The sequence below is a fragment of the Amphiura filiformis genome, unplaced genomic scaffold (assembly GCF_039555335.1).
Source record: "Amphiura filiformis unplaced genomic scaffold, Afil_fr2py scaffold_31, whole genome shotgun sequence".
Lineage (NCBI taxonomy): Eukaryota > Metazoa > Echinodermata > Ophiuroidea > Amphilepidida > Amphiuridae > Amphiura > Amphiura filiformis.
In genome coordinates, this window is record NW_027305495.1 from 1,283,215 (window position 1) to 1,310,681 (window position 27,467).

The following is a 27,467-nucleotide window of genomic DNA, read 5'->3' on the forward strand; positions in this document are numbered from 1 at the left end:
CCAGATTGTGTCACATATGACTTATTTAGCTTGATCGCATCACTCTGTAAAACTGATCTCAAGGACTACATTAATAATTCAAAATACATCAAATTACCTTGTATTCTTCAAACTCTTGTGTCTTTACTGTGAGTACTTCTGTCATTTCTTCATCCCTTGTCTTTGCCTGTGAAAATAGATTGTTAACACAAAATTAATTATTCACCTGCAGTAACAGAGCAAGTGTGAAAGGGAGAGGGTAAGGGACAGACAGACAGACAAAGGAAGAGAGACAGATGAACATCAGATAGACAATGAGAGGGAGAGAGACAGGCACAGACAGAGAAAGATACAGAGGGCGGAGAGCTAGAGGAATATATGACACTAACATGTCATACTGATAAAAGTTCTATCCCTGGTTTGCTAAATCAGAAAACTCTCTGTTGAGAAGGGCAGTCCTCAGTGAACAGCTCTTTTTAGAGCCACTGGAAGCCTGCATGTCTCATTCAATGTACTTTTTTTAAAAGAAATCAGGCTCTTCTGCTTCTGCTTCTGCTTCTGCTTAATTACTCCCCAACGCTACAATCGTAACCAGGCGAGGAGGGACAGCTACTCCTAATGAAATTTCCAAACTTGTCAGACAGCAAACCCGCTAAAATGTACTAATTGGAACTTCATAAATAAAAACACCGCTGTTGCCTCCGGTTTTGCCACCATTTTAGCCAATCCTACCAATTTAAATTTTTAAAACTTTTGGTAAGATCACTGATAGAGCTTTCAATATGTAAAATGTTAAAATTTTACAGGTTTTAAAAATCACAAAGGTACACATGACGTTGCCAATCTGTCTATAAACAAGCTTATAAAACTACACATATGGCATGTGCATGCAAATTCAAATGAAAGCATTGATACAATCCAATTCATTCATTTCTATAATTAATCAAAACACACCAGGCAAGTCTGATGTAAACACATTTAATTGATACTGTTGTATTTAAAAAGGCTGCCTTTTGTGATTTTTAAAAATTACTGTCATCTAATTGTGATAGATACACTGTAAAATTAACTTTATATTATGACAGTATTACAATCAAATGTCAAAAAGAAAGAGACATTCTGAAATATAAAATAACAAATGAAATACAACAATGATAATAAAAATCACACACTGCACTTTTAAGATACACCAGTATGTGGAGCAGACAACAGTATGTGTGCTAGCTGGTCTTATTTTGAAAGATATATAGCACTAGGTAAACACAACCTGTTTGCCGATGATCTTCAAAACCATTTATGCCATTCCAATCAAACATCTAGTTATAAATTAGTGTTTTATTAATGACATGTTACTAGTTAGAACAAATAGTAGGTCCTACATCACTGTGACAATAACAAATTATATACCATATGTTATGCCATCATATTGAGTACTACAATAAAGATGGCTCAACCCTTTAACCAATTGAACAGCTTAAGGTCAAAATAAATAAATTGTTGTGTTGCCCTCAAGAGGGAAAAATGGGAAAGTTCTTCAGTTTTTAAAAATCCCCGCAAATATTAAGTAATGCTTCTTCCATTAGGGACATTTGTCAATTTTGACTACCAGGTATACTGGATACTTGTTAGATAATCAATTTACGACTAGTCTTTCAATAAAATATCAATTTTAAGTGAAAAACATTGATTTTTTTAACATATTTGTAAAAATTGTCATTAAAAAAACAAACAAAATGACAAATTGCGACCCTGATATTTCAGGATTTAGGGTCGGTTGCTGAGGGCAACACAACCATTTTTTTTTTTGGAAGGGGGGCATTATTATGTTGTTTTATTAAAAATATTTGAAAAATCAGAGAAACAAACATAGAATGAGAAGGAACATGCTAGCCATATGTTTCTCCCGGATACTACTTTTCAATTCAGGAAGGAAAGTGCGTAATTTAGGATGACATAGTACATTATAAAACCTACACAAACAATGAGCTCTTCCAGTTAAAATCCATAAACCCCCAATGAAAGACATGACCTTAATCTCCCACACAGGGGGTGTAGATTTCAAATGGAATCACCCATTCAGGTAATCCCATTTGAAATTCACACTACATATGTGGAAGAATAAGGCCATGTCTTCTATTGGAGGTGTATGGATTTCAACTGGAATAACCCATTTTGGAGCAGACGACACTGAATGGGTGACTCCATTTGAAATTCATACTCCCTGTGTGGAAGATTAAGGTCATGTCTTCTATTGAGGGTGTATGGATTTCAACTGGAATAGCCCAGTATGTGATGATCTTGTACTTACTAGTTGGAGTTCAGCTTCTGCACTATCTATCTTTGGTTGGTCAACTTTTTTGCTTTTTCTTAAATTTTCTACCTGCAATGAGTCACAAAAAACAGAACAAATTAATAATATTGTAAACCTCTCAAGTCTCTATTGATGGTGGTGTTGCATGAAGTAGTGATGACAATGCTGATGCTGATGACCCAGGGATGATGACAATGACAAATCAGACATATGTGTATGATGTTGATGATATTATTGATGATGAGTAGAACACTAATGGCAACGCTGATGATGATGATGATGATGATGATGAAGATGAAGATGATGGTGATGGTGATGGTGATGATGATGATGATGATGATGATGATGATGATGATGATGATGAAGATGATGCTGATGATGATGATGGTGATGATGATGATGATGATGATGATGATGATGATGATGATGATGATGATGATGATGATGATGATGATGATGGATGATGATGATGATGATGATGATGATGATGATGATGATGATGATGATAATGATGATAATGGTGACAATGACAATAAAGATGATGTTGATGAAAATGGAAGATGAAAATGATGGTGAAGATGGGAGGTGAAGATGTAGATGAAGATGAGGATGAAATGTGGATGGAGGATGGGGATGTGGATGGAGGTGGAAGATGGAGATGGAGGTGGAGATGGAGATGGAGATGAATATGGAGATGGAGATGGAGATGAATATGAAGATGAAGATGGAGATGGAGATGAAGATGAAGATGAAGATGAAGATGGAGAGATGGAGATGGAGATGAAGATGAAGATGAAGATGGAGATGGAGATGGAGATGGAGATGGAGATGGAGATGGAGATGGAGATGGAGATGGAGATGGAGATGGAGATGAAGATGAAGATGAAGATGAAGATGAAGATGAAGATGAAGAGGAAAAGGAATAACATGATGATGACAACAATGATGCAATGTTTAAACATAATGATGACTAATATAAAGTTGAAATATTGACAACAATGTTGACAATGACAATGCTAATCATGGTGACATTGATAATGATACTTATTACTTCATTGTAGCAATGATCATACAAGAGTCGTTTGGCAGGTAAAACCTCCTATGTACTTCTGGCCCTTGAACATGTTTAAAACAAACTGCCAAGAGGTTACATAGGAGATTTTGCTTTAAACATGTTCAGAGGCCAATGACACATAGGAGTTTTTTCCTGCCCAACAATGACTTCTCCTTACCTTTCTGAGAGCACTTGCTACATCATTTGCTGCATTTTTCTTGTCTTGTTTTACTTTACTCCATTCAACTCCTTGGTCTCGTATGTCTTTGAATACTTGTCTGTATTGCACACCCTACAGAAGCCAAAATAAGACAATACATTGAAACATTGTTTTGCAATCAACCATTGTTTGTTTGTTTAAAGGGGTGTGGTTGCCGTTGTTGCATGTTGTAATTGCCACAGTTCAGCACGTTTTTGGTCAATCATCTAAATGGGGAGGCCAGGGGGACACCCCCAGTTTGACCTTATCAGTAGGGGGAAATTGGTCATTCCGGGGAACTGGAGTGGTCACTGTGAGCTTCAGGGAGCTCTGCCCTGGGAGGTTTAAAATTTTTTTGAAAGTAATTGAACTATACATAAAATTTTGGATTGTGTGTCCCCCCAGTCAAAAAAATTCTGTGCACGCCACTGACAAAAATGCACTTTATTTTGGCAAAAATCTTAGTTTTAATAACAAAAAGAGCAGGATGACGCTGTTGTTCAGGTCATACCCTTTTAACTTAGGCTATTCTGTATTTAAAGGGATACATGGTTGGTTCATAGAAAATCCATGGTCCAGACATATGCAAAATGTAGGAAGGAATTTTAGGTGTAAACACTGTTACACGGAAATCACTCATAAGAGCAATAAGCATACAATTTCACTTTTTGGCCATTGTCTACTACTAATACAACCTGTAGACCTTTGCAATCATTTGCAGACAATAACACTTGGTGCCATCACTATTATCATCCAAAGCTATTATTTACAATTTCCATGACATATACTTCCTGCATTACTGTAAAGGATTTAAATGTAGGACACCGAATATCCCTTGTAATATACATAGTAGGAAAGAAATATTTCCTTCTTTTATACAAAATATTAAGGGATCTAAAATGAGCGTTTATTATTTTCGACAGTATTTTTTGGGACATGAGAGCACCTCAGACCTATCGAATTGCATTCTGAATACTGAAGCATGTCTTTCTGATATCAAATAATTTTCATTTTTGAAAATCACAATATAATACAAATTTTACGACAAATTATAAAAATTTGATATTTTTCAAATTTTTGATATATAACAGTCCTCGGTAAATTATATAAATCTAATGACATATTCTTAAAGTGTATGTAGCAGGGAGGAAAAGCCGACGGTCAATTGAAAATTTTGACCTTTCATATTGAAGATATGGATTTTTTTCCCAAAAGACCTAATTTTTTTGGTGTTTTGGGAAAAAAAATCCCATATCTTCAATACGAAAGGTCAAAATTTTCAATTGATCGTCGGCTTTTCATCACACCTACATACACTTTAAGTATAAATCATCAGATTTATAAAGTTTATTTCAAGTACTGTTAAATATCAAAATATCAATTTTAATGATTTGCCATAAAATGTGTATTAAATTGCAATTTCAAAAATCAAAATTATTTGATATCAGAATGACATTCTTCGTATTCACAATGCAATTAGATATGTCTGATGTGCTCTAATGTCCCACAATAAATACTGTCCAAAGGTTCATACCCCAGCCCTTAATATAGAGTAAAATGAAAGAAAAACAAGGGAAGTGACTTCTTCCTGTTGTATGATACATGTATACCATTATGGTTTGATTGCAAAATATCATGATACCACTAAGATCCACAACATGCTCATCTATCAGGGCACAGTTTTTTAACCCCAATACATTTGTACATTCACCTTTTTTTAACTTATACTCAGCAACTTGAGGTCAAATTTTTCTCTATTGTTTAATTGAAGTTATTGAACTATGGCATTGGGATGAGGCCATTGTGGCCCATAGTGTATGCATTCTGTAGAAACATGATAATGTTAACTAGTGTTTGTAATGGCCTATTATAAACATCTCAAAAAAAGTAACTAACCCCCCTTAAATAATGGCCATTATATACTTCATTAATATATTCTTGTTCATTGATTGGTTAAAAGTGGATCACATGACCAAAAATAGTTTTACCATCAGTACTCCTATCCGTAAATAGTACCTCTAAGCCGTAAATAGTATTTTCAATGTCCCGGATGAGCCGTAAATAGTACCTCCAAGCCGTAAATAGTACTTTTGACCATGCCTTCCGAGTGCGCGCATTCGATGCGACGGAACAGTTCGCGCAAGACGCCGAAACTGCCATAAGCGTGATTTCGCTGCTGTAATTGGTTAGCCCGCTTTTAGCCTATTCGATTTTTTTGAAGGGCAAAATATAGGTTGTGCTTAAATTGGTCGTGCTGTTAACTCAGGTTAGAAGCTGGAGAGTCAAAACGTCAAATAATTTTCTTTTAACCAATCAATGAACAAAGAACATATTAATGAAGTATATAAAACAAATATATACTGCCTTTATTCGAAGTTCTGGTTAAAACTATGGTCCCTCGTTGAGATCAATTAATACTATTTTCCTTCGGGCTGCGCCCTCAGGAAAATAGTACTATTGATCTCACCTCGGGCCCATAGTTTTAACCAGAACCTCTCATGGCAGTATATATTTGTATACTATTCAAAAAGGGGTTACTGTATTACAAATCTGTAAAATGCGTTGGAAGCAGAATTTATTTCTGCACATTTCGACACCTCATTTGATATGATAGCCCAGAAAACAATAAAACACCGGTCAATTTAATGTAATGAGGTCCAGATTTGAAAGTTGCACTTACATACACAAATTTTTACAATACAAAAACACTCAGATATCAATTCACAGATTTCCTTCCATTACACTGAATACAAAATCAATACAATTTACTGCAACTTTCAAATCTTGGGTTACATTGATTTAAATGTACACCGTGACGTCAATATTTAGTCAATTGCTGCAAATTTTTGAATAAAGGTCATTATTTAGGGTTAGTTACTTTTTTTGAGATGTTTATTTGAAATCCATACACCCCTGTGGAAAACATCATGGCCTTGAATCTCCCACACAGGGGGTGTAGACTTCAAATGGAATCCCATTCCAGTCCTCCAGCGTATACTATACTTTAACCCCCTTAGCACTACCTGCCGATCTAACATTGCCTCTGATTGGTCAATTATTACATGATATCTTCACTTTACTCACCAATCAGAATGGAGCTTTGCCAATAATTCACCCCAATTTTTTTGGTGTTGAATTATTCTAACAATGTTGCTGATTGATCCAATTGATAATGAAAACTTCTTTTTGGCCAATCGGCAGGTAGTTCTCATGGGGTTAAAATTTACTAACCTTTTCACAAACTTGAACAATGAGTTGTCCGTACGCATAGTCTAAATCTGCCCAACATGAGAACGCCTGAGCTATGCTGGGATTGGGTTCTATGTATGACCATTTCAGTAAAGCTTTAGAAACTGATGGAGCAAGAAAAAAAGAAAAGACATGTTTAGATGGTGACATGATAAAGATATTCAGAGTATTAAAAGTTAAAATTAAAAGTCTTATGTAGAAGTTCTGAAAAACATTGTGAACCTTAACCCTAACCCAACTAGGACTCACTAAAGTTCACTATTAAAACCACTCTGCGTGCATGCATTCCACGAGACTTGATGACGCAATCAGACCAAGTCATATATTCCCAGGGAATCGTTGGCCGGGCCAACGTCCCCTGTGTAGCTACATGTTGGGGATCTTCTGCGTGGCATGCGAGGGGTCCGAGGTTCAATCCCAAAAGCCAAGTGACTTTCTTCTTCATCTTCTCTCCTTTTTCGCTCCTTCTTTCCCTTCCGATAGCCAAAAAACCACGGGTAGGGTTAGGGTTAAAGCAAGGACTATTTATCCTCTATAAAAGATGCAATCATATCACTACTAAAGGTACCAAATTGTAGATTATTTTACTCTCCAATGTATGCATTCATACTTGCAGCAATATATTACAATTTTTACTTGTACATGTATGTATACTTGTATGCGTAAAATTCCGGGGTAAAATTGTACTGCAAATTATGTATACAATGCATGCAAAATGCACCTACTATCCTCATCCAAAGATGACTCTGATCAACTAAAAAAACACAAGTGAAGTACATCCCTTCCAGTGTTCGAATTAAGGAAAAATAAATGGTTGTCCCACGAACAACCAGATTACAATTTCTGGTTGTCCGTCTCAAGTTTTTGGTTGTCTGTAGGCCTACAACGGTGACAAAGGCTACAGATTTATGGTTGTCCGGTGGACAACCGAATCAGTATTCTTGGTTGTCCGGCGACTTTTTTAGTTGTCCCGGGCGAACGGACAACCAAAATTTCGAACGCTGATCCCTTCTATAGTCTATGAGTGAGGTAAGCATCCCCTTTTAAAGGGAATTTTAATTACACTATTCAAATGTACCATTAAGTACCACCTGACCTTATTTCTTCCTAACAATAAAATACAACCAAGGATGATTAAACTTGTTCACCAAGTTGCCATTATTCAGTACAAATGTATATATTGTTTTCTTATATTTTGACATTTTTATTATTTGCTCGTAATAATTTCAAGTTGTATGAATGACTGAGCAAAATTTTCATCCAACATTAGTCTTTCCTTCTCAATAATTGAAATACAACCAAGGATATTTAACTTTCTTGTCTTTATTCCCTGTGTGTTGTTTTGATATGTGAACCAGACAATTATCATAATTCACAATAGGTTTCAATGAACCAGGGACAACATCACACCAAAGCTTACTTTGCTCACACAAAGAATGGTTGCCAAAAATGTTCAGCCCAAAATTGTAAAACTAAATACCCAAATTTTTTTATTTGAAGTTGACTTTCTGTGAAATTTATCGAAAATTTTTTTCAAAATTTTGTTACTTTCTGTGCTTGTGGCAAAATTCACAGAAAAAGAGCTCAAATTAATCATTTTTTTTATATTTTATTTATAAAAAGCTAAAAAATTAGCAAAATTGTGGTGGTCATTTTCAGTCACAGGACAATGGAAAAAGTCACCCAATTGGGCTACCAAATATAAAAAGAGTTGGCAACATTGTTAATAAGTGGATGAATGCATTGTATTTTGATGGGCCCAAGGATTTGATGCATGCATGGGTTCACCTTATCACATTTTGTATGATGAAATGAGATTTCCTGGTTTATTGTGATTGTACATGTTGGTAATTTATCCTCAAAAGACATAAAATTTTATACTTGTGATTTACCAGTGCAGATCTTGGTTTTTTTTAAACTGACCCTAAAATTTAAGAAAATGCAACATTTATTAAAAAAGACACCAAAAATATCTAAGTTCTGGTCAAAATAAAGGTAGTTTGAAAAAAAAAAAAAAAAAAGAAACAGTCCAAAAATGAGTCCAATATTGCATAATATATTAAATTTAGGCTTATAAATACTGAGTCAGTAAATCAGACAAGCGCTGAATGTGCAATATTTCCTGGTTTCATGTATTATTTTCTGGCACAAAAAATGCAATATTGGACATCTAGATCCGGAATCTATAGATATTGATCATCATTTCAAAGTGGTCAATATGTTTACAAAACATTTTATATTTTTGTGATACTCAATACGAATGATGCCTTATATCCGAGCTAAAAGTTGCCGCTATTGGTTGCTGGTTTTAATTATTACATCTACATGTATCTTTGTTTAGAATATACAGGTGTGAAAATACTTAAGTAACAGGTACCTTAACTGTTTTGTGCACTGTATATCATTCCATGGCAATAGTTATCTACCATTTAATGACATTTACTACATTCCCCCACTACACCAGGCACAAAAAGAAACTCGTCAGTTATATTCATCCTTGCTGTTCAATAACTTGATAATTTTGGAATATTCTGAAATATACATTTTGTTAATTGGACTTTGCGTTCTCATTTGACACCCTGTTTGTGAAAAACGAACAAGAATTGACCAAGATATGCGCCTCCAAAGCCTCAAACTCAAAAGTTGCATTTTCAACGATTTTCAATGGGAACGCATCGTTGTATTGCACACAAGCACCACGGGCCAATCAATAAAGCACACAGTGTAACAGGCACAATTGAATCGTGAAAATTGCAACTTTTCATTTTGGGGTTTGAGAGTTTGGAGGCGCATATCTTGGTCAATTCTTGCCCAATGTTCATGTACAGGGTGTCAAATGAGAAAGCAAAGTCCAATTAACAAAATGTATATTTCAGAATAATCCAAAATTATCAAGTTATTGAACAGCAAGGATGAATATAACTGATGAGTTTCTTTCCCGGGGGGGCCACTGGTCATTGACAAGGGGGTATCATGCGTGGCCATGAAGTTTCAAATAGCACCCTAAACAAGTATTTACGAGGTCTGAAAATGCACCCCTAAACAAGTGTGACAAGTACAATTTCATACCCTAAATAAGTATTGACATTATTTTTGCCCCCATTTGAAGCAAATAAATCAGTCATATTTTGACTCTATAACCCTTCATGATAACTGGGAAAACACCAATTCAAAAGTTCATAACTTTTAACCTTTATTACATACTACATTTTGTCTCAAAAGGACCCTAAACACTGATTTATTGTACAAGGTATACCCTTTTTCTCAAATTTCCTTGTTTTAGATACCCTATTCACGATACGTAAGTACAGTGCCTGATCATGAAAAAAGACCCTTTTTACTTGAATCTTTGGCCACGCATGATACCCCCTGTTCAATGACCAGTGGCCCCCCTGGGGTTTCTTTTTGTGCCTGGTGTACATACATGTTCCTATGACTGACTACATGCACACCTGTTTAATTGCATTCAATTAATTCCTGACTATGCTACCCTGGTAATTAGTTTTGATGTGTTAAGATATATAATTTGTCATCCATTACATGATTAATGATAGTAATCTAATCAAGGAAGCTAGGCAACATAATAAGTCACTTGTCCTGTTCAGATACTTAATACTCCACTCATCACCTTGATGCAACTATTCTGAGAAAAAGTTTTGGGAGACAATTCTTCTATTGTAAGTAGGATGAAGAATGGTGATAACCTGTTGGGGGGTTCTCAAGGATTTTCTGGGTATGTTAGATTTTGAGTTCCTGGAGGTAACCCTTACTAGGACTAGATTTCTAGAAACACATACCCATAGCTATGCGCATATCAGGGGCGGCGGAAGATGAAGGGTGGGACTGAAGGGCAGCCATAATAATTATTAATGAAAAATGGCGTTAAATTATTGAAAAAAATATAACTATACCTTATTAGAGTGCCAACAGGGCTACAGGTGTAGGCGGTGTTGATATTGGGGTCAGTGTTCGAAATAAGCACTTATCCTCTTGTCCAAATATCTTTGGGGACAACCATATTGAGATATGTACTATCCTCTGGACAACCACTATATTTTACCTCATTTTAAAATATGACACATTTTGAGGACAACCAAAATGTTTTGAGGACAAGCAGAATTTATGCTTTAGTTATCCTCGGGACAACCTCCATATTTTCCTTATTTCGGACACTGCTTGGGGTGTAACACCTCAAATTCTTGACCAAAAAAAAATTGGTGGAAAGAATTTTTTGCTAACCCCCCTCCCACACATACTTTTTAGATTTCCGAGAGCCGTCCTGGCTGGAAACCTTTGGGTCAACCTTTTCGGGCTTTTTCTGGAAGGGGAGGCAAAATTTACATTTTCTTTAGCGCATTTATTTTCGTAATTTTTTTTACTGGGGTGCAACAGTTCTGACTGGGGTGCTGCCACTGAACCTTTTGAGTATTTCAAAGAGCTATTCGCTTTTCTGCACCCCCAATTACTTTTAAATGCGTACTACAAGTGTAAGCCCTTGGCCCTGATCCAACCATAACTGTCTCAGTTTTCAATTAAACTTAATTCTTTCTATTTTTTGTTTTAAAGAAATGGGATCTAAATACAAATTACTATTTGAACCTTGACTTTTTAGAAACGTCTCATTTTAAGCCAAACTCGAATACTCGATCCAAGTAAATCCCACAATTGTTCACAATTATATTTCATGTTTGTTTCCTTTAACTCCATGAGAACTACATTTTTGTAACTGCCGATTGGCCAAAAAGAAGTTTTTCATTATCAATTGGACCAATCAGCAACATTGTTAGTATAATATCACCACACAAAAAAATTGGGGTGAATTATTTGCAAAGCTCCATTCTGATTGGTGATTAAAGTAAAGATATCATGTAATTGACCAATCAAAGGCAATGTTAGATCGGTAAGTAGTACTCAGGGGGTTAAACACCGACTACTTCCTATCTGTCTTTGCTTACCACCATATATTACATTTCACTGCCGCTGCCAAGAAATCAGTCATATTAACGAAGTCCGGAAACACTTACTAAATCCTATGAAACCTATATTTCTACTGTTCTTGATGGAGTTTTTTTTGTGTGTTTTAAATGTAACAAACATATGAGCACTTTCATTTTATTCTGCAAAAATACCAAGAAATGAAAATAGTTCCTAGATATTTAATAAAAGTCAAGACCCTCCCTCCCAGTACTTGTTTATGATCAGTTCTCTTGACAAATTTGTCACCCAGAATGGGGGGGGGGACTTAAGTCATGACCCCCCACACACACACACCCCTACATACTTGTTTAATTATCTTGATCAGTTCTTTTGACAAATTTGTCCCTACAGGGTGATTTTTTTCAAAACTCACAAATTGTAAGTTTGATACCCTTTCTGGGTGTTTAGTGACAAATTTGTTGTTAGGGGGCTATAGTTTTGTTGGAATGAGGGGTCCCAAATATACAGGGGGAGGGGGTCATATATTGTTGTAAAGAAAAATTGGGGGTGGGTTATTAAATTTTTGATGACCAAAATGTAGGGAGTCACAAGATGACCATTGACCATAGTGTTTATTTTATTCATAAAGACTGATTTCAATACAATTTTAGCCTGTTTAGGGGGCAAGGTGTATCGGTGGTGTGTGTGGGGGTCATACAATTTTTGTTGCCGAAATAGGGGGTCACAATTTTATTTGGGACCCCCTTCCAAGAAAATGATAGCTCCCTTTATTTTGATACCCAATTCATTAGCCCCTTTTTCCACCATGGGCACTACTGCCTTTTTTTCCCGAAAAATTGGTATAATTTTGGGTCTGCTTTTCATCAAATTTGGTCAGGCAGTTTTTGGGAGGCCAAACCGTACATTTGCACTCAAACCAAAGTTGAGAACCCCCAGGAACTATGGTTAACGCTTGTGCAGCATTTTATGCATGAGCATTGGAAATACCTGATTAAAATCTAAGAGCTCCACACAAAATCTTTCATAACCTGCTCCTATATTAACTCTCTTCACGCGGGTGTCGACTGCAGACGACAAGTTTCAAATTTTTAAAAAAAAAAAAAAATTTCAGATATGTAAATTTTTATGACAATATTTGGAATCAGTATGAAAAATGCATAAAAATGAGTACAAACAAGCCTAGTATTGGTTCAGCAGTTCTTAAGATAGCTTTTGATATTTTGAGAAAATATTTTAAAACTTGAACTTTTTCCATTGAAGTGCATGGCTACATAGCCGTTTTCGCCAAACGTTTGACAAACATTTAGTGATCACAAACGTTTGCCAAACGCTACGAAAATGTTTGACAAATGTTTGGCTCCTTATCCGCTTATAAACCGCTTGATTATAAATGTTTGACAAACGCTTTTGTGATCGACAATTGTTTGACAAACGTTTTAGTAGCGATGTATATTAAATGAATTAAATAAATGTTTGGCAAACAATTAATAAATACGTCTTGTTAAAGTTTTTCCATAAAATCATCAGATTGATGTTTGTAATTTTCATCAAATAAACATTTCGAAACAAAAGCACATTTTAGATTTTTATACAAAAATCAATTTTTTTCTCCAAAATCAAATTTTTTCCCAAAAATCACATTTTTCCCAAAATCACATTTTTCCCAAAAAGTAATTTTTTCCAAAATCACATTTTTCCCAAAAATCACAATTTTTCAAAAATCACCTTTTTTCCCAAAAATGTGATTTTTGGACAAAATGAGAGTTTTGGTAAAAAATATGTGATTTTTGGTAAAAATGTGTTTTTGTTTCAAAATGGATTTTTTAATTGTTTGCCAAACATTTATTTAATTCATTTAACATACATAATAATAAAACGCTTGTCAAACAATTGCCGATCACAAACGCTTTGTCAAACATTTATGATCAAACTGTTTATAAACGGATAAGGAGCCAAACGTTTGTTAAACATTTTCATAAACGTTTGTCAAACGTTTGGCGAAAACGGTATAGCATGCAGAGCATTAAGGTACTAAGTGCATCTTTTATCACTTCCAAAAGTATTAGGTTTTTGTCAAGTTCAATCTATCTTTCATTTCATATCTTCACAAAACTATACTTTATTATTATGAATCGCAAAACACTTCGCTACCATTGCCAAGAAACAGGTCATTATTTATAGATTCCGGAAACACTGTATAAATCCCTAGAAGCTTACACTTTGTGGCCGATGCCATGGATACAAGCAGTTCTTTTGATGCTTCCATCATAGACATTTGGTTTGTAATGCACTTTTTTACTAGCGACAAGTTTTAGAAAAGTTTTTAAACTTTTCTAAAACTTTTCTAAAAAAACCGTTATACTTTTAAACTTTTTAAACATTTAAAACTTTTAAAACTTATTGAACTTTTCTAAAAAAGCTTAAAAGCTTTTTTGTCTTGGTTTGGTTTGATGTTCCACTTACCGTCCCCATCAGTTCAGTCATGAATGAGATAGTCTAGTAAACTAAACTTCTAAAAAAACTTCAAACTTTTTAACTTGTTAAACAAACCATTTAAACTTTTTTAACTTTTCTAAAAAAGCTTTAAAGTTTTTTTGTCTTGGTTTGGTTTGATGTTTCACTTACCGCCCTCATCAGTTCAGTCATGAATGAGGTTGTCTAGTAAACTAAACTTCGAAAAAAACCTTTAAACTTTTTAAACTTTTTAAACAAACTTTTCTAAAAAAAGCTTAAAAGTTTTGTCTTGGTTTGGTTTGATATTCCACTCACCACCCCCATCAGTTCAGTCATGAATGAGGTTGTCTAGTAAATTTGACCAAAACCAGACAAAAAGTACAATGTTTGACCCAATTATGTTCCTTCTCCCCTTTAGTAACACCCCCACTGACTTTCCTGACAAGTAAAAGCTGTCTTATGTGCACCCCCTATTTAAAGCTGTCTAAGGACACAAATGTCCTAAATTTTAGTGTTAAAATTGCAATTTTTATAATTCATTTTGGTAATGGGTCAGTGGGACAGTTGGAAATTCCCCCCTCCCCGGCTTGGTGGCCCCATGTGCACCCCCTGGTGTTGACTCAAGGGGAAAATTGCAAGTTTTAGGTGACAATACATACATGTACATGTATAGTAAATTATTATATTTGGGTGACATGGGTATGGGTTTCTCCACACACCTAATACCGTATGGCATTCAAGACTTTCACAAGTAAGGGGGGAGACTTTGGTGTAGTGTGTGGGGGGGGGGGGGGGGAGGGGGTATGGACCATCTCCATGTAGATATATATGCCTGTTTATGGGGTTCAAGGAGGGCTTAGATCCTTCTCATGCTTTGACGAGGGGGCTTAATCCACCTGTTCCCCGCTCTTTCTTTGTTAAAACCCACCAATTATATTATGTAGTATACCCTTCTTATGTAGTGTCTGGCATTGTTCAAGAACCTGTCTTTTAAAAGCATTTATCATCATGAGTTTTGCTGCCCACCATATTGAACTAAAATGGGTTCAGGGTTAAAATCGCTATACGTTACAATGGTCAGACAGGATGTATGTTTCAGGTGAGTTCAATGAAGTAAGAAGGGTGGGCACTGGGCAGATCTTATGATAAATCATGAGTTATTGGTGGTGTCTTCTTGTACTTTCTGGCAAGTACCTTTTAACAAGTTTATCTGTTTCATTCAATCAAATTCAATCAAGAAATTCTGTTTTCATCACATCCTTCAGGAATTAAGGTATATGTAGGCCTATATAAACAATTCTAAATTTTGTGATTTCTACATGTATATTGATGTCCCAAACTTGCAGCCTTTTACAAAATATGGACCTAAAAGTTCCTGAACTCACTCAGGGTAATTTTATACATTGTAGGTGTTTTGATGAATTTGCAAAAATCAACTTTTTCTTTTCCACCTATGTATGTAAATAAACGGTACAATTACCGAATAGGGGGCAACGTCCTAGACTTGAGCCCAGTCCTTGTTTACGAAGTTTAGAGTTGGGATAGGGCAGCCTTGTAATAAGATTAGTAGAGTTGCACCCTATTCGGTAATCGCCCCGTATTAACTTGTATGGCGTGAAAAAGATTTTGAAAATAATAGAAAATAAGCATCATATTTAACATGGAATTTCATTAATGAATCAGCAAAATTAATTTTTTAAAGTTTACCTAGACTTGACCCCGGACTAAATGACACTTATTCCTGGGCATTGGTCACTGAACCATGACCATGTATTAAGAAACATATATAATCCTAAAATAACTTGTTAATAACAAAAATAGTTTTGTTACACTTTACAGGTAAATGGACTCAACTCTGTTCCATACAATTGATTTGCAGGTCGATGGTTTTGAGGGTTAGACTTAATCAGGTTACACTCTGACTAAGGTAAAAATAGTAGCTTTGCACAAACTGAGCCAATTTCTTTAGTTACACCTGAGAAGAAATATTTGAATGCTTCAAAGATTCTTTTCAAAGCAAATGGGGTGGAAATATTTTTAATGGAGATTCGAATATCTGGTGTCCACGAACACACACTATTTTAAAACCTGACACAGCTACTAATAATACCGTATACATGTATGTATAATGTTATCTAAACAGGGATCATAGCGGTGTGAAGTGACTTTGCAGGAAAATTCTGAAAATGTGCGCAAATTTGGGCTATAAAGTCTCAAAATGGGCTAAAAATAAATAAAAATGCGGAAATTTGAATTAACAAAAAGTAGGAAATCCTACAATTGTAAGAAATCCAGCATCCCTGGCTCTGTGGGGGAAGATTTTCCACCCTGATCCTTAGCATTCTCCGAATGATACCAACAGCTACCAATTCACCTGATCCGTTCCGAACAATTTGGACCGATTCGGACCTATTTATTTTTTCCGTGCACCAGACCAGCCAATCCGAACTTCTGCTAGCCTCATCCAGGTTATATATATTCCCCAATCCGTCCCGACCCCCACTGTTGGTCTGAATTGGGCTGGGGTATTCTGGGTTCTTGGGTTGGTCAGCAGGCCACTATTTCGAATGACAATTTTTGAAGGTATTCTTTCTCAAGTGACTTATATTTAAAAGGGGGTCTTTCCTGAAGACTGGAAAATATTACCAAAAAAGGGGGTCCTTCCATGAGACTGTGAACAAATTCAGGTCAAAATTTTGTGAATTTTAGAGCATTGGCGGCGTCAGGAATTTATTTCGGGGATTGAGGGACAAAGTGATTTTTTTTTTTTTTTTTTTGGGGCAAAATCAACAAATTTTGTGCAAAATTACTGCAAAAAAGGTGAAATTTTTGTAATTTTGAGTTTTTACTGGGGGGAAACATGGGGGGGGGGGAAGAGTTCTGACTGGGGGCATTTGCCGTCATGCCGCCACTGTTTTGAGAGAAAAAATAAGGATAACTCATTCAGTGAAAGAAAAAAAGGGGATCATTCGGTGAGAGGGATTTGAAAAATAGGGGTTAATGTGGCCGCACATCCCATCCCGTCACCAATTTTTAGAGAGCCCCCGATCAAAAGTATTAACAATTTACTACCCTTTTAAAGGTACAGCCCATGAAAGTTTCAACAAATGTGTGTACAAATACAGTTTCTTTAAATACTAGATATAATTTCATTGAGACACTATATAGGTAAAATGACCAACTGTATTGTCATTGACCTTGTTCTGGGACTTCTGCCTGTGGACTTCCTCCATTTATTTCCTGGATTTCATACATGAGTAACAGGGAAATGCCTAAAAAAACATAGGTAAGTCAGGGGCAGACTGCACTGACTGACAGCTAGACTTGCATGACCAACACAAAGGTTGCCAACTTCACCCCCACCCCACCACAGATTGCAGACAAGAGTTTCCTTTATTTAACCCCCTGAGCACTACCTGCCGATCTAACATTGCCTCTGATTGGTAAATTGCATGATATCTTCACTTTAATCACCAATCAGAATGGAGCTTTGCAAATAATTCACCCCAATTTTTTTTGCATAAAGTGAAATTATTCTAACAGTGTTGCTGATTGGTCCAATTGATAATGAAAACTTCTTTTTTCAGGTCAAGGCTGTTTTTACCATTATGCAGCGAACCATTGTTGAAGGTATTTCACATACATGTATAAAACATTCTAGAGAAAGAATGATGCCATATACTGTTGAAATATCTTTTGTTGATTTCGAATGATAATGTCATGAAGTCGTAAATTTTAAGGTCAAATTCCTAAAACCAAAACAAAACATTGCGACGCAGATATTTCCCGACTTATGCAATTTCATCATCACATCAGTGTCTTTATTATTTGTTTGAAACATTTCCCAAACGTTCATGCTCTTTATGCATAAAACGGCTAATCTATCTTTACAAAACACGCCTTTTTTAGTAAACAAAAGGCTAAAGATGGCATTATGAGATTTATCATTTATCATTACACTCCTCCACTTAACTGCCACCGTGGCGAGAACGGTAAAGCGCTAGACGCGTAATCGAAGGAAGTTTTGAATCGCTGGTTCGAAGCCCAACGAAGCCTGTGGAAACTTTTTTTTCTTCAAAATTCATGATATCGCATTCCGAAATGAGTCACTTGTCGGTAAATCATGTATCGTATCCTTTAGGTAAAATTTTTAAATCAACCCAGCAGGGGGGGGGGGTGCAGGGGGACCTTGGTCCTGAATAATTTTGGTGGATATGGAAAAGTAGCATTGCACCCCCAATAATTTGGGCCAGGGACCATTGCCCCCCCTCCCAATATTTAACATCTTCTAGAGTCTCTGTAACCCACCTCAATCGTGCCTCAGATGAGGCCTCATAATCATATGGACGATATATAAAAATCTATTCCCCCTTTTTGTGCATACCTTGCACTTTCAGACTTGGCTATCGCTCATAAAAGCGGTCAATCACAAAGGCATCTTGCGGTTTCAAACTTTCAATATTATAGCAACAGAGCCTAGCTCGGCTTGGCAACATTCCTGCACACTTGTGTTTAGTTGTGTGTGGGGTTTCACTGCACATGAGTCACAGAAATAGACACGGCAACACAGGCTAACCTTGTCTGATACCCCTTGCTACGTCACATTGTGTGTTTATCTGTTGCTAGGTACCTGTACACAGCTGATGCTTGCTAGTGTTGTGATGAGAAGGGTTTAATAGGGTTTTAAGGATTATAAAGGATGTGATGTTGTTTATTGTACTTGGAAATTTGAGTGTCATAATTAATACCTAGGTCATTGTTCATTACATTGTAAACATGTCAATGTCAAAATAATTGATTTTAATAAATATCAAATTCACAGGAAACAAAGTGCATGCTACCCGATTCAAATTCTGGAAAGCACGTCTATCAAAGAGCCCAGGGTAAAGCGTCAAAACTTTTTCAAGTGTTTTCCTGGTGGGTAATCTGTAGGCCTAATGTTCTTTGAAAATTATTATACTTAAAGATCTCTGAATTGATAGGATGAACACATTTCAATCTGTACCCAGGGCAGCCAGAGCATATGTGACACGATCAAGGGAAATGAGTCGGATGTCGCTAATATTGATTTTGAGATATTGGCAAAGAAAGTGATACAATTCTTTTGTTTTATATTGTTTTTAGCGATTGATAAATTGATGTAACTTCAAGTCGTATCAACATGGGGTTTTCAGTTTCTGAAAGCTCTAAATGTCCTCTCTAGAAATATGTGTAAAACTCATTTTCGACCAGGGCCGACATGTGACTCATTCCCCTTGATCATGTCACATATTAGCATTGAACTCCCTCCCCAACAAAAAAAAAATTGCATCTGGTCAGATTTGTACTGTAAGGTATAGGCCTGGCCTATATTTTGTACTACTAGGCATTAGAAACATGAAACTATCATCTTGTAGATCTAGACAGGTTTGTACCATGATAGCTAAATTATTATTGTCCTTGCTGAAGCTGGCCCAAGGTCTGATAGTAGGCTCACACCCCGGGGGGTCACTAGCATACCAAAGTGGTACGCATGCTCGTCCCCAAAAACGTCGAAAAAGGGTCGCTTTTTGGCCTTGTGGCGACGTCAACGTTTTTAGAAAAAAGGGTGCTTTTCAGGTAAAGTTTCGACGTTTAGGGTATATTTTTTCAATTTCAGTGGGTTTCTTTAGAATTTACGCCATTTAGGGGTCCATTTTAGTTTCTTACGCCAAATTACGCCATATTTTAGGGGTAAGATTTACAGAGCCTTACGCCACTAAGGGGTGAAATTTTTCCACACTGATTACGCCATTTAGGGTCCATTTTGAAGTGTCCCCCCCCCCCCCGGCTCAGACTAGATAGTAGGCATACAATGTATGTGCAGGGAGAGCATTCTACATGCGGGCTGCATGATGCAAAAGATCTGTGTGACTGTTTATTTGGATTGCACCTAACCTACTTGCTGAAGCTGGCCCAAGGTCTGATAGTAGACTGAGACTAGATAGTAGGGATTTGTACAGGGAGAGCATTCCACATGCAAGCTGTAGATAGTGCAAAAGGTCTTTGATGGCTGACAGTGATTGATTGTGATATCTCAACTGCAAGATTGTGAGATCTTATGGACCATCAAAGTCTAGGATCTGGAGTTTGTGTTTGGCATTAGCTGGCACATACATGATGAAAGTGTGTAGCTCTTAAACTGTCCTTCGACCTTTTGTACAATATTATATTCATTTGTGAAGAGCTGTTCTTGAACTGGCAGGCCCGTAACCAGAATTTATTTGGGGGCTGATTTTGAAAAAAGTGGACCTTTTTTTTCAAAATGTGGACCCTTTTGGACTGGGGCCTGGGGGAAGATTTTGAAAAAGTGGACTTTTTTCTCCAAAATTTGAATCTTCTTTGACCAAAAAGGCATAAAACACCCTTATTTTTTGCCTCGCTACGCTCGCAAATGGGACCTTTTGGGTCAAAAAAGGGGACCTTTTCAGCATTTGGGAATGGCGGGTAGTCACCCTCTCCCTCTTCTTTACTGAACATTTTCCTCAGGACTGTTGTTGATAAATAAGTGAAGAGATTTCATACTTCTAGTCCAATAAAACAGTACTCACTGTGGACGTTTGAAGTCTTGCAGACTTCTTTTTCAACACTGATGTTGTTGTGATGATCTTCTGTTTACCGCTGATGTTACAGGTTGCTTAGATTAGAGAAAGGTTACATGAAGGCGTACAATAAGACTTCTGGTTACAACTTGTCGGTGGATGATGTGATCGAGTTGTTGGACTTCATCTTATCCACAACATATTTTACCTTCAGAGGTAAGATCTTCAGACAGCTATTTGGGGCAGCTATGGGCAGTCCTGTCTCACCGCTTGCTGCAAATATTTTCATGGAACATCTTGAACAGTCTGCTATCGCCACGGCTCCATTGAATTGTAAGCCTAAGCTCTGGAAAAGGTATGTGGATGACATTTTGGAGGTTGTCAGCAAAGACGGAGTCATACCACTCACAGATCATCTCAACAGTATCGACGATTCGAATTCTATAAAGTTCACCTTTGAGGAGGAGAAAGATGGCAGGATTCCATTCCTGGACACCCTCATCCTGCGTCGGGATGATGGCTCTGTCAAACCGTTGGCGTCCCGCAAACCCACACACACCGACCAATACCTGAATTTTGCGGCCCACCACCCGTTACACCAGAAATTGGGCGTAGTAAGAACTCTAATGGACAGAAAAAATAAAATCATCACAGAAGACACAGACAAGGAAGAGGAGGAAGCTAACATCAAAAAGCGCTCAACACATGTGGGTACCCGCTTTGGAGTATTGACAGAGTTAAAAAGCAAATGGAGACACCTAGAGAGAAGAAGAACATCAAGAAGGATGAGAACAGCAAATCAAAAGGCATGGTCGTCATCCCATATGTGGAAGGGGTATCTGAACGTATAGCCAGGACTTTCAAAAATTACAACATTGCAACAGCTATGAAACCTCATTGTACGCTCAGAAACATGTTGGTTCATCCCAAAGATAAGCGTGATCCACTTCACACTACGGATGTCATTTACGCCATTCCATGTAAAAACTGTGAATCTACGTATGTTGGAGAGACAGGCAGGAAGTTTGGCAAGCGTATCAAAGAGAACCGGGCAGAGGGCGGAGAAAGCAGGGGCTACAGTAAGAACCAGAGCTAGCAGAAAGGCATCAGAATCAAAGGTCAATAAATCAGCTATCACGGACCATGTTATGGACAAAGATCACATTATAGACTGGGAAGAGGCTAGGGTAGTAGGCAAGGAGGCGGACAGATATAAGCGATGGATAAAGGAGGCAATTCAGATCAGGAAGCAAGACAACATCATGAACAGGGACGAGGGGCAATACAATCTTACTCACGCATTTGACGATCTTCTTGGAAAACCAACTGGCAACCGCGTTGCTAAGCAACCTGTAACATCAGCGGTAAACAGAAGATCATCACAACAACATCAGTGTTGAAAAAGAAGTCTGCAAGACTTCGAAACGTCCACAGGGAGTACTGTTTTATTGGACTAGAAGTATGAAATCTCTTCACTTACTCTCCCTCTTCTGTTTACTCTTCAAATTCACAAAAAAGGTTCTTCCAGATTAGAAAGAATAGAAATAGGCCTACACATGCTAAATATTTCATTTCATGTTTAGAATTGTGCAATGTGCATAACCTCGCTCTTGAAGGACATCCAATTGAATACATTTGTACGTACATTGTACCACTGCCCATGTACCCATGCCCATGGCTCATTAGGGCATTCTTTCAGTTCGTATTTATTTGTCACAAACATGTTCAGAGGAGTTTCAAACAATGTCAAAGACCCAATCAAGAAATGTGAGGTACATATGGCCAAAGCATGTTTTGAAATAAGAGAATTGCATATTCCTAAAGTTAATTTTTTATTACTTCCGTGGTCCAAGCTGTGCACCAAGCGTAGACGAGCGTACATGTACAGTACACACAGAAGAAATAAACAATCATTCTGATTGGCTGATCATTGCACTTGACAACAAGTCGGTTGACCCCCGGGGGTTGACCCATATTGGTCGTCAGCACGGCACGTAGTAGGCGACCTAATGTCACTTATGTGATCGCAATTCACCAGCGCCTACCCGGACAACGGAAGTAATAAAAAATTAACCTTAACAGCCCTAAATACACACTATGTCTCTCAAAACATCATGCAACTGCTGAGTGCTGACACCGGCCTACAATGTAGCAAAGGAAAAAAATTGGTGTCAAATTGCAAATATAACTTATATTTGCAATTTGACACCAATTTTTTTCCTTATAAGGAAAAAATCTGTTCACACAAATATCAACAACAATGATTATCATCAGTTTAATATCCTGACTATCCTCAGTCAATCTGAATAAGTTTGTCAACTTTTTAAAATTATAAATCCAAATTAAAGTTGTAGTCATCGGAGTGTGTGGGTGTGTATGTATAGCATCTCTACAATCCCCAGGTCCCGACTAAAAGATGATGATGTGGGGGTGGATGGCAAACTACACAGAGGATACAAATACATGTATTGTATTACAGACTTACTCATTTTAATTATTGCAAACTTTGCAGTAATTTGTCTAGGTGGTTCTATGATTGTCATAATAATTATATGGTTGCTGTATTCAGTATGCACTTCAACTGACAACATGCATGGTACATGAATAGAAATTATTGCAACTTGAAATTCATTGTTAGCATAGGGAATACAAATAACATCAGAATTGGTATCGGCGTTAATACTGGTAGACATTCTACAGTTCAAAGATACAGGCTTTTCGATGTTGCGTAAAGTTAATACTCCAAAACTTTAGGTACCATACCGTACCCGTACTAGAATAAACTGACTCCAAAACTCACACAATAAAGTGTTCAGAGAATACTAAAATAAAATTTAGTAAACTTTGTGGTTCCACCAGAGACTGACAATGACATACAAAATATAACAATAATTTCAACTTTTTGCTAACTGTAATGTTGTTTTACCACGCATGAGATAAAGTATATCGTCTTACCTGTGTCTATTTTCCCTTGCACATTCTTAAATGAGTCCATGTAGTCTTTCTGTGTCATAATCACTACATCCAATGGAGTAGTCCTCATAATTTTTTGCATCATTTTGGTTGGCATTTTCGCCATTTTGGAAACTGGCAAGGTTGTCCTTGAGCTCGTCCAACAGATCAAACTTTCTAGCACACTGCTTGCGTTGTTGACTATCCAACAACAGGTGGTTGGTCAGATAAATTTCAAAATCAAAGTGATTATTTCTTCATAAAAACATCAAAGAAATAAATTTACAGATTCCAGTCCCGTTCAGAAGATAGAAAAAGCTGCTGTTCAGCTCCACGCTGCGGTTCATCAGCACACTGTTGTTTGACTGAATAATTTCAGTAAATAAAACGAGTAAGCTTATAACTTGATGAAGTTGAAGTCCCGCTACTTCATCGCCAAAACAGCTGATCGTATCCAAGCCATGCAAGCTTCACTACCCGCACTGTTCTGTACTCAAAGTCAAGTTGGCAACTGCTTATATTTCTGTTATGAATATGATTTTGATACTCACAACTTGTTTATTTGTGGGCGGTAGTAAAGGCAACGCAACGCATGTCCGGTTTTATCATCACTTTACTTCCGCATACTTCTTTGAAGTAGTGTTGCCAATAAGAACAACATTCAACTTTCAAGCACCCAATGTTTGCCACCGCAGTGCATTTGCCGGGATTATTTGATTTCAAATAATAAAAGAAATAGTATTAGCTGCTCTAAACTTTAAACAATAACGAATTATGTTGTGAAAAGTTTAAAAAATTTGATGATGATATTTATCATACCGCTTTTTTTTTTTCATTTTTAACATCTTAGTGTAACCCATGCTAATCTAAATATAGCCCAAATTGGTGGCATCGATCAATGAAAGAAAACATTGTTTTGAAGTTTGGGAAACATCACAGGATAGGTTTAGTGTATTGTAATTCTGTAAGATCAGTGTGTAAGATTTATCACTGACTTTCCTTTAAGGCTACATAAAAAATGAGGGCGTTTTTACGAATGTCAGACGACTCGACCTCCGGACTACTCGACTTCTGACAACTCGACCTCCGTGACAGCTCGACCACGGACAAGTCGACCTTCCTGAGAACTCGAGCTTTATATTCACCGTGCACTTGATGCATTCATCGCCGATGGATGACTTGCTGTCGTGCATTTCATTTTACATCATGTTGAAAGATTTGCTTACTCCATGTTTTCCATAATATTTATGATGTGATGATTAGATCTCCTACTATGGTTTTATTTCCTATGGTTTTATTGTGAATTATTTTAGTGATAGGCCTACTATAATATTTACAGCAATTTCTTGGCCAAACTGGAACACTATAAACGCTAGTGGCTCCGCGATAAACACACGCGAATATAGCGTGGTACAGAAGAAAGCATACACGCGCCTTACATTGCGTACACGCTTAGTACGCTACATGGACGCAAGGCGCATGTTCCAGTTTGGCCAAGAAATTACTGTAAATATTATAGTATTATATCCAGACTTTTATTACAATATCCTGGTACAAAATTCCAACGTAGCCGTATAGGGGCCTACAAAACCTTTGAAAACGCTCAATTTTTTGAAGTTGTTTCTTTCTCTCTCTCACGGGTTATTATAAACTGGTATGTTATCTGATATCATTATTTATTTATTTATTTATTTATTTATTTATTTATTTATTTATTTATTTATTTATTTATTTATTTATTTATTTATTTATTTATTTATTTATTTATTTATTTATTTATTTATAACAAGTTTACTTTACAAGTGACTAACTTTGGAATTAAGAGTGCTCAAACCCATTACAGGTGAGCTATAGAAACAAATTCAAAGTATAGACCTCTGGCAAGGCAACCGTTACTTAAAGTTTCACGGAATACCCTCACTTAATACGATCATTGGGTATACCGATCATCAGACGGATTTTATTTATTTATTTATTTATTTATTTATTCCTATGTGCAAGAAGTCTTGTTTGTTTCTTTTTTGGCTAATGGGGGCTGATTATCTGTTTGTGCATATATCAAGTGAATATTATTTTTATGATCACGTACTTCAATACATATGTCACTATTATTGTGGTTTTATTGTTCATTATTTTACTTCAGTGATATTAGCCGGGACTATAATTAGAATGGTCAAGAAGTCACAATGAAGAACTTTATTAGTTTCTTTGCTTATTTTTCTCTTTCTTGCTGTTACCCCTTATGTATTTTTTTATGCATTATGTATTTATTATGTCATGTTTTACTATTATTATGTTTATTTATTTATTATTGCAATTTTATTTAGTTCATTTATTTAATTAGCAATTAATTAATTTTTATTATTATTTATTTAGTTATTTATCTAAAATAGTTATTTATCTAACATTTCTTTACTTAGTTATTTATCTAACATTTAGCATATTTCAACATTGCGTGAGGAATAATTTATGGTATACCCCCCGGTATTAACGATAGGTTATGTAATAATAAAATTATTATAAAAGATAATAGCTTGAAATAGCTCTGCGTAGGAAAGGGACGGGATACGGTATCTTGGAAATATTTTGGTATTGTCAACTTGATAAGGTGATTATCGCAATGTCACATTGTACAATAGGAACAATAGCCGAATGGCTAGGATATTGAATTCTTTGGTATTTTAATACCAAAGAATTCAATAATTCAATGATTAAAATCATTAACTAGTGTGCTATTATTTATCAATGGAATCTATAAGTATAATCAGATTCTAATCATCGATACCAAGTTGAAGAAAAGTTATAACAGTAAGAAGAATAGTTTGGATTTCAGATTATTTCCAGCTTCAGAGCACAATAAGCAAATTAATATTAATTAAAAAAAACTCACAAGCATGATAGCGCATGATAGGCATATTATATATTTTAAAAAAAATCAAAAACAGGGGGAAACAGGACAATAATTAATTTAGGCCTTGATATTTATGATTTTAATAATTGTAAATGTAGAAATCTACGTTTCAGATACAGTATGTATTTATTATTATGTTAAATTCCTTCTTTACTTAAAGTTATGATAAAAATAATTAACTAATTTATACTATTTTTGATCCGGGATTTTTGGGGTACATTCGGCACCCACGTTTTGCACCGCGGGTATTTCAGTGCTGCCGAAAGCGCCGGGTGAGACAGGGGTTGAATCAACGCCACCGCAACCCGGAGCACGCAAAGGTGACAGAACGGACCCGGACGTAAGATCGATTGCTTGAGTCCCCGGACCCCTCGGCTGCGTGTCTGCATAATCTGGTAGTTCTCATCACTATAACCGCCTGGGGAATTACAAGTCTATTACGGGCCGTTTGCCCGTGTCCTGTGCTTGCGACGTATCCGGACCATGTAGCCTATACGTATTAAAGGAAGACAGTTGAACTTGACATTTTGTTTCCAAAAACAAGGTTAAATCAACTTTGAACAGCTGCTTTCTGGTACTTTTTCTTGTATAATTTTAACTTTGCAACTTCTAATAACATTACTTTCACCAATGAAATGGATAGGTATTATATGAATTTATCAGTGTTATTTTTAATATATTTTCTTAAGTTTAATCCGCCTACTGAATTCTCCAATTGATTTAGCACGTTTCATTTTACTATGCCATATTATCTACTTTGGATGATTTGGACGGCTTTCCTTCCCAGCTTTCCTACTCAAATCATTGTTATAAATATTTCATATCTGTTGTTCGTACTTGTCAACTGATGTACAGGAATT

General features: G+C 36.3%; 1 protein-coding gene across 5 annotated transcripts in view; it reads right to left on the reverse strand.

The window, feature by feature from the left end:
* LOC140143883 (uncharacterized) overlaps positions 1 to 24,313 on the reverse strand; it is a 42,733-nt gene extending 18,420 nt beyond the window's left edge. For all 5 annotated transcript variants that reach the window (XM_072165713.1, XM_072165709.1, XM_072165712.1 and 2 more), the window contains exons 1-5: positions 23,700 to 24,313; positions 6,775 to 6,896; positions 3,523 to 3,636; positions 2,288 to 2,359; positions 98 to 166 (exon numbers count right to left, since the gene is read on the reverse strand). In XM_072165713.1, coding sequence (XP_072021814.1) covers positions 98 to 166; positions 2,288 to 2,359; positions 3,523 to 3,636; positions 6,775 to 6,896; positions 23,700 to 23,823 — 501 coding nt within the window. In that variant the 5' untranslated portion in view covers positions 23,824 to 24,313. The remainder of the gene's footprint in view (positions 1 to 97; positions 167 to 2,287; positions 2,360 to 3,522; positions 3,637 to 6,774; positions 6,897 to 23,699) is intronic.
* Between the last annotated feature and the right edge of the window lie 3,154 nt (positions 24,314 to 27,467).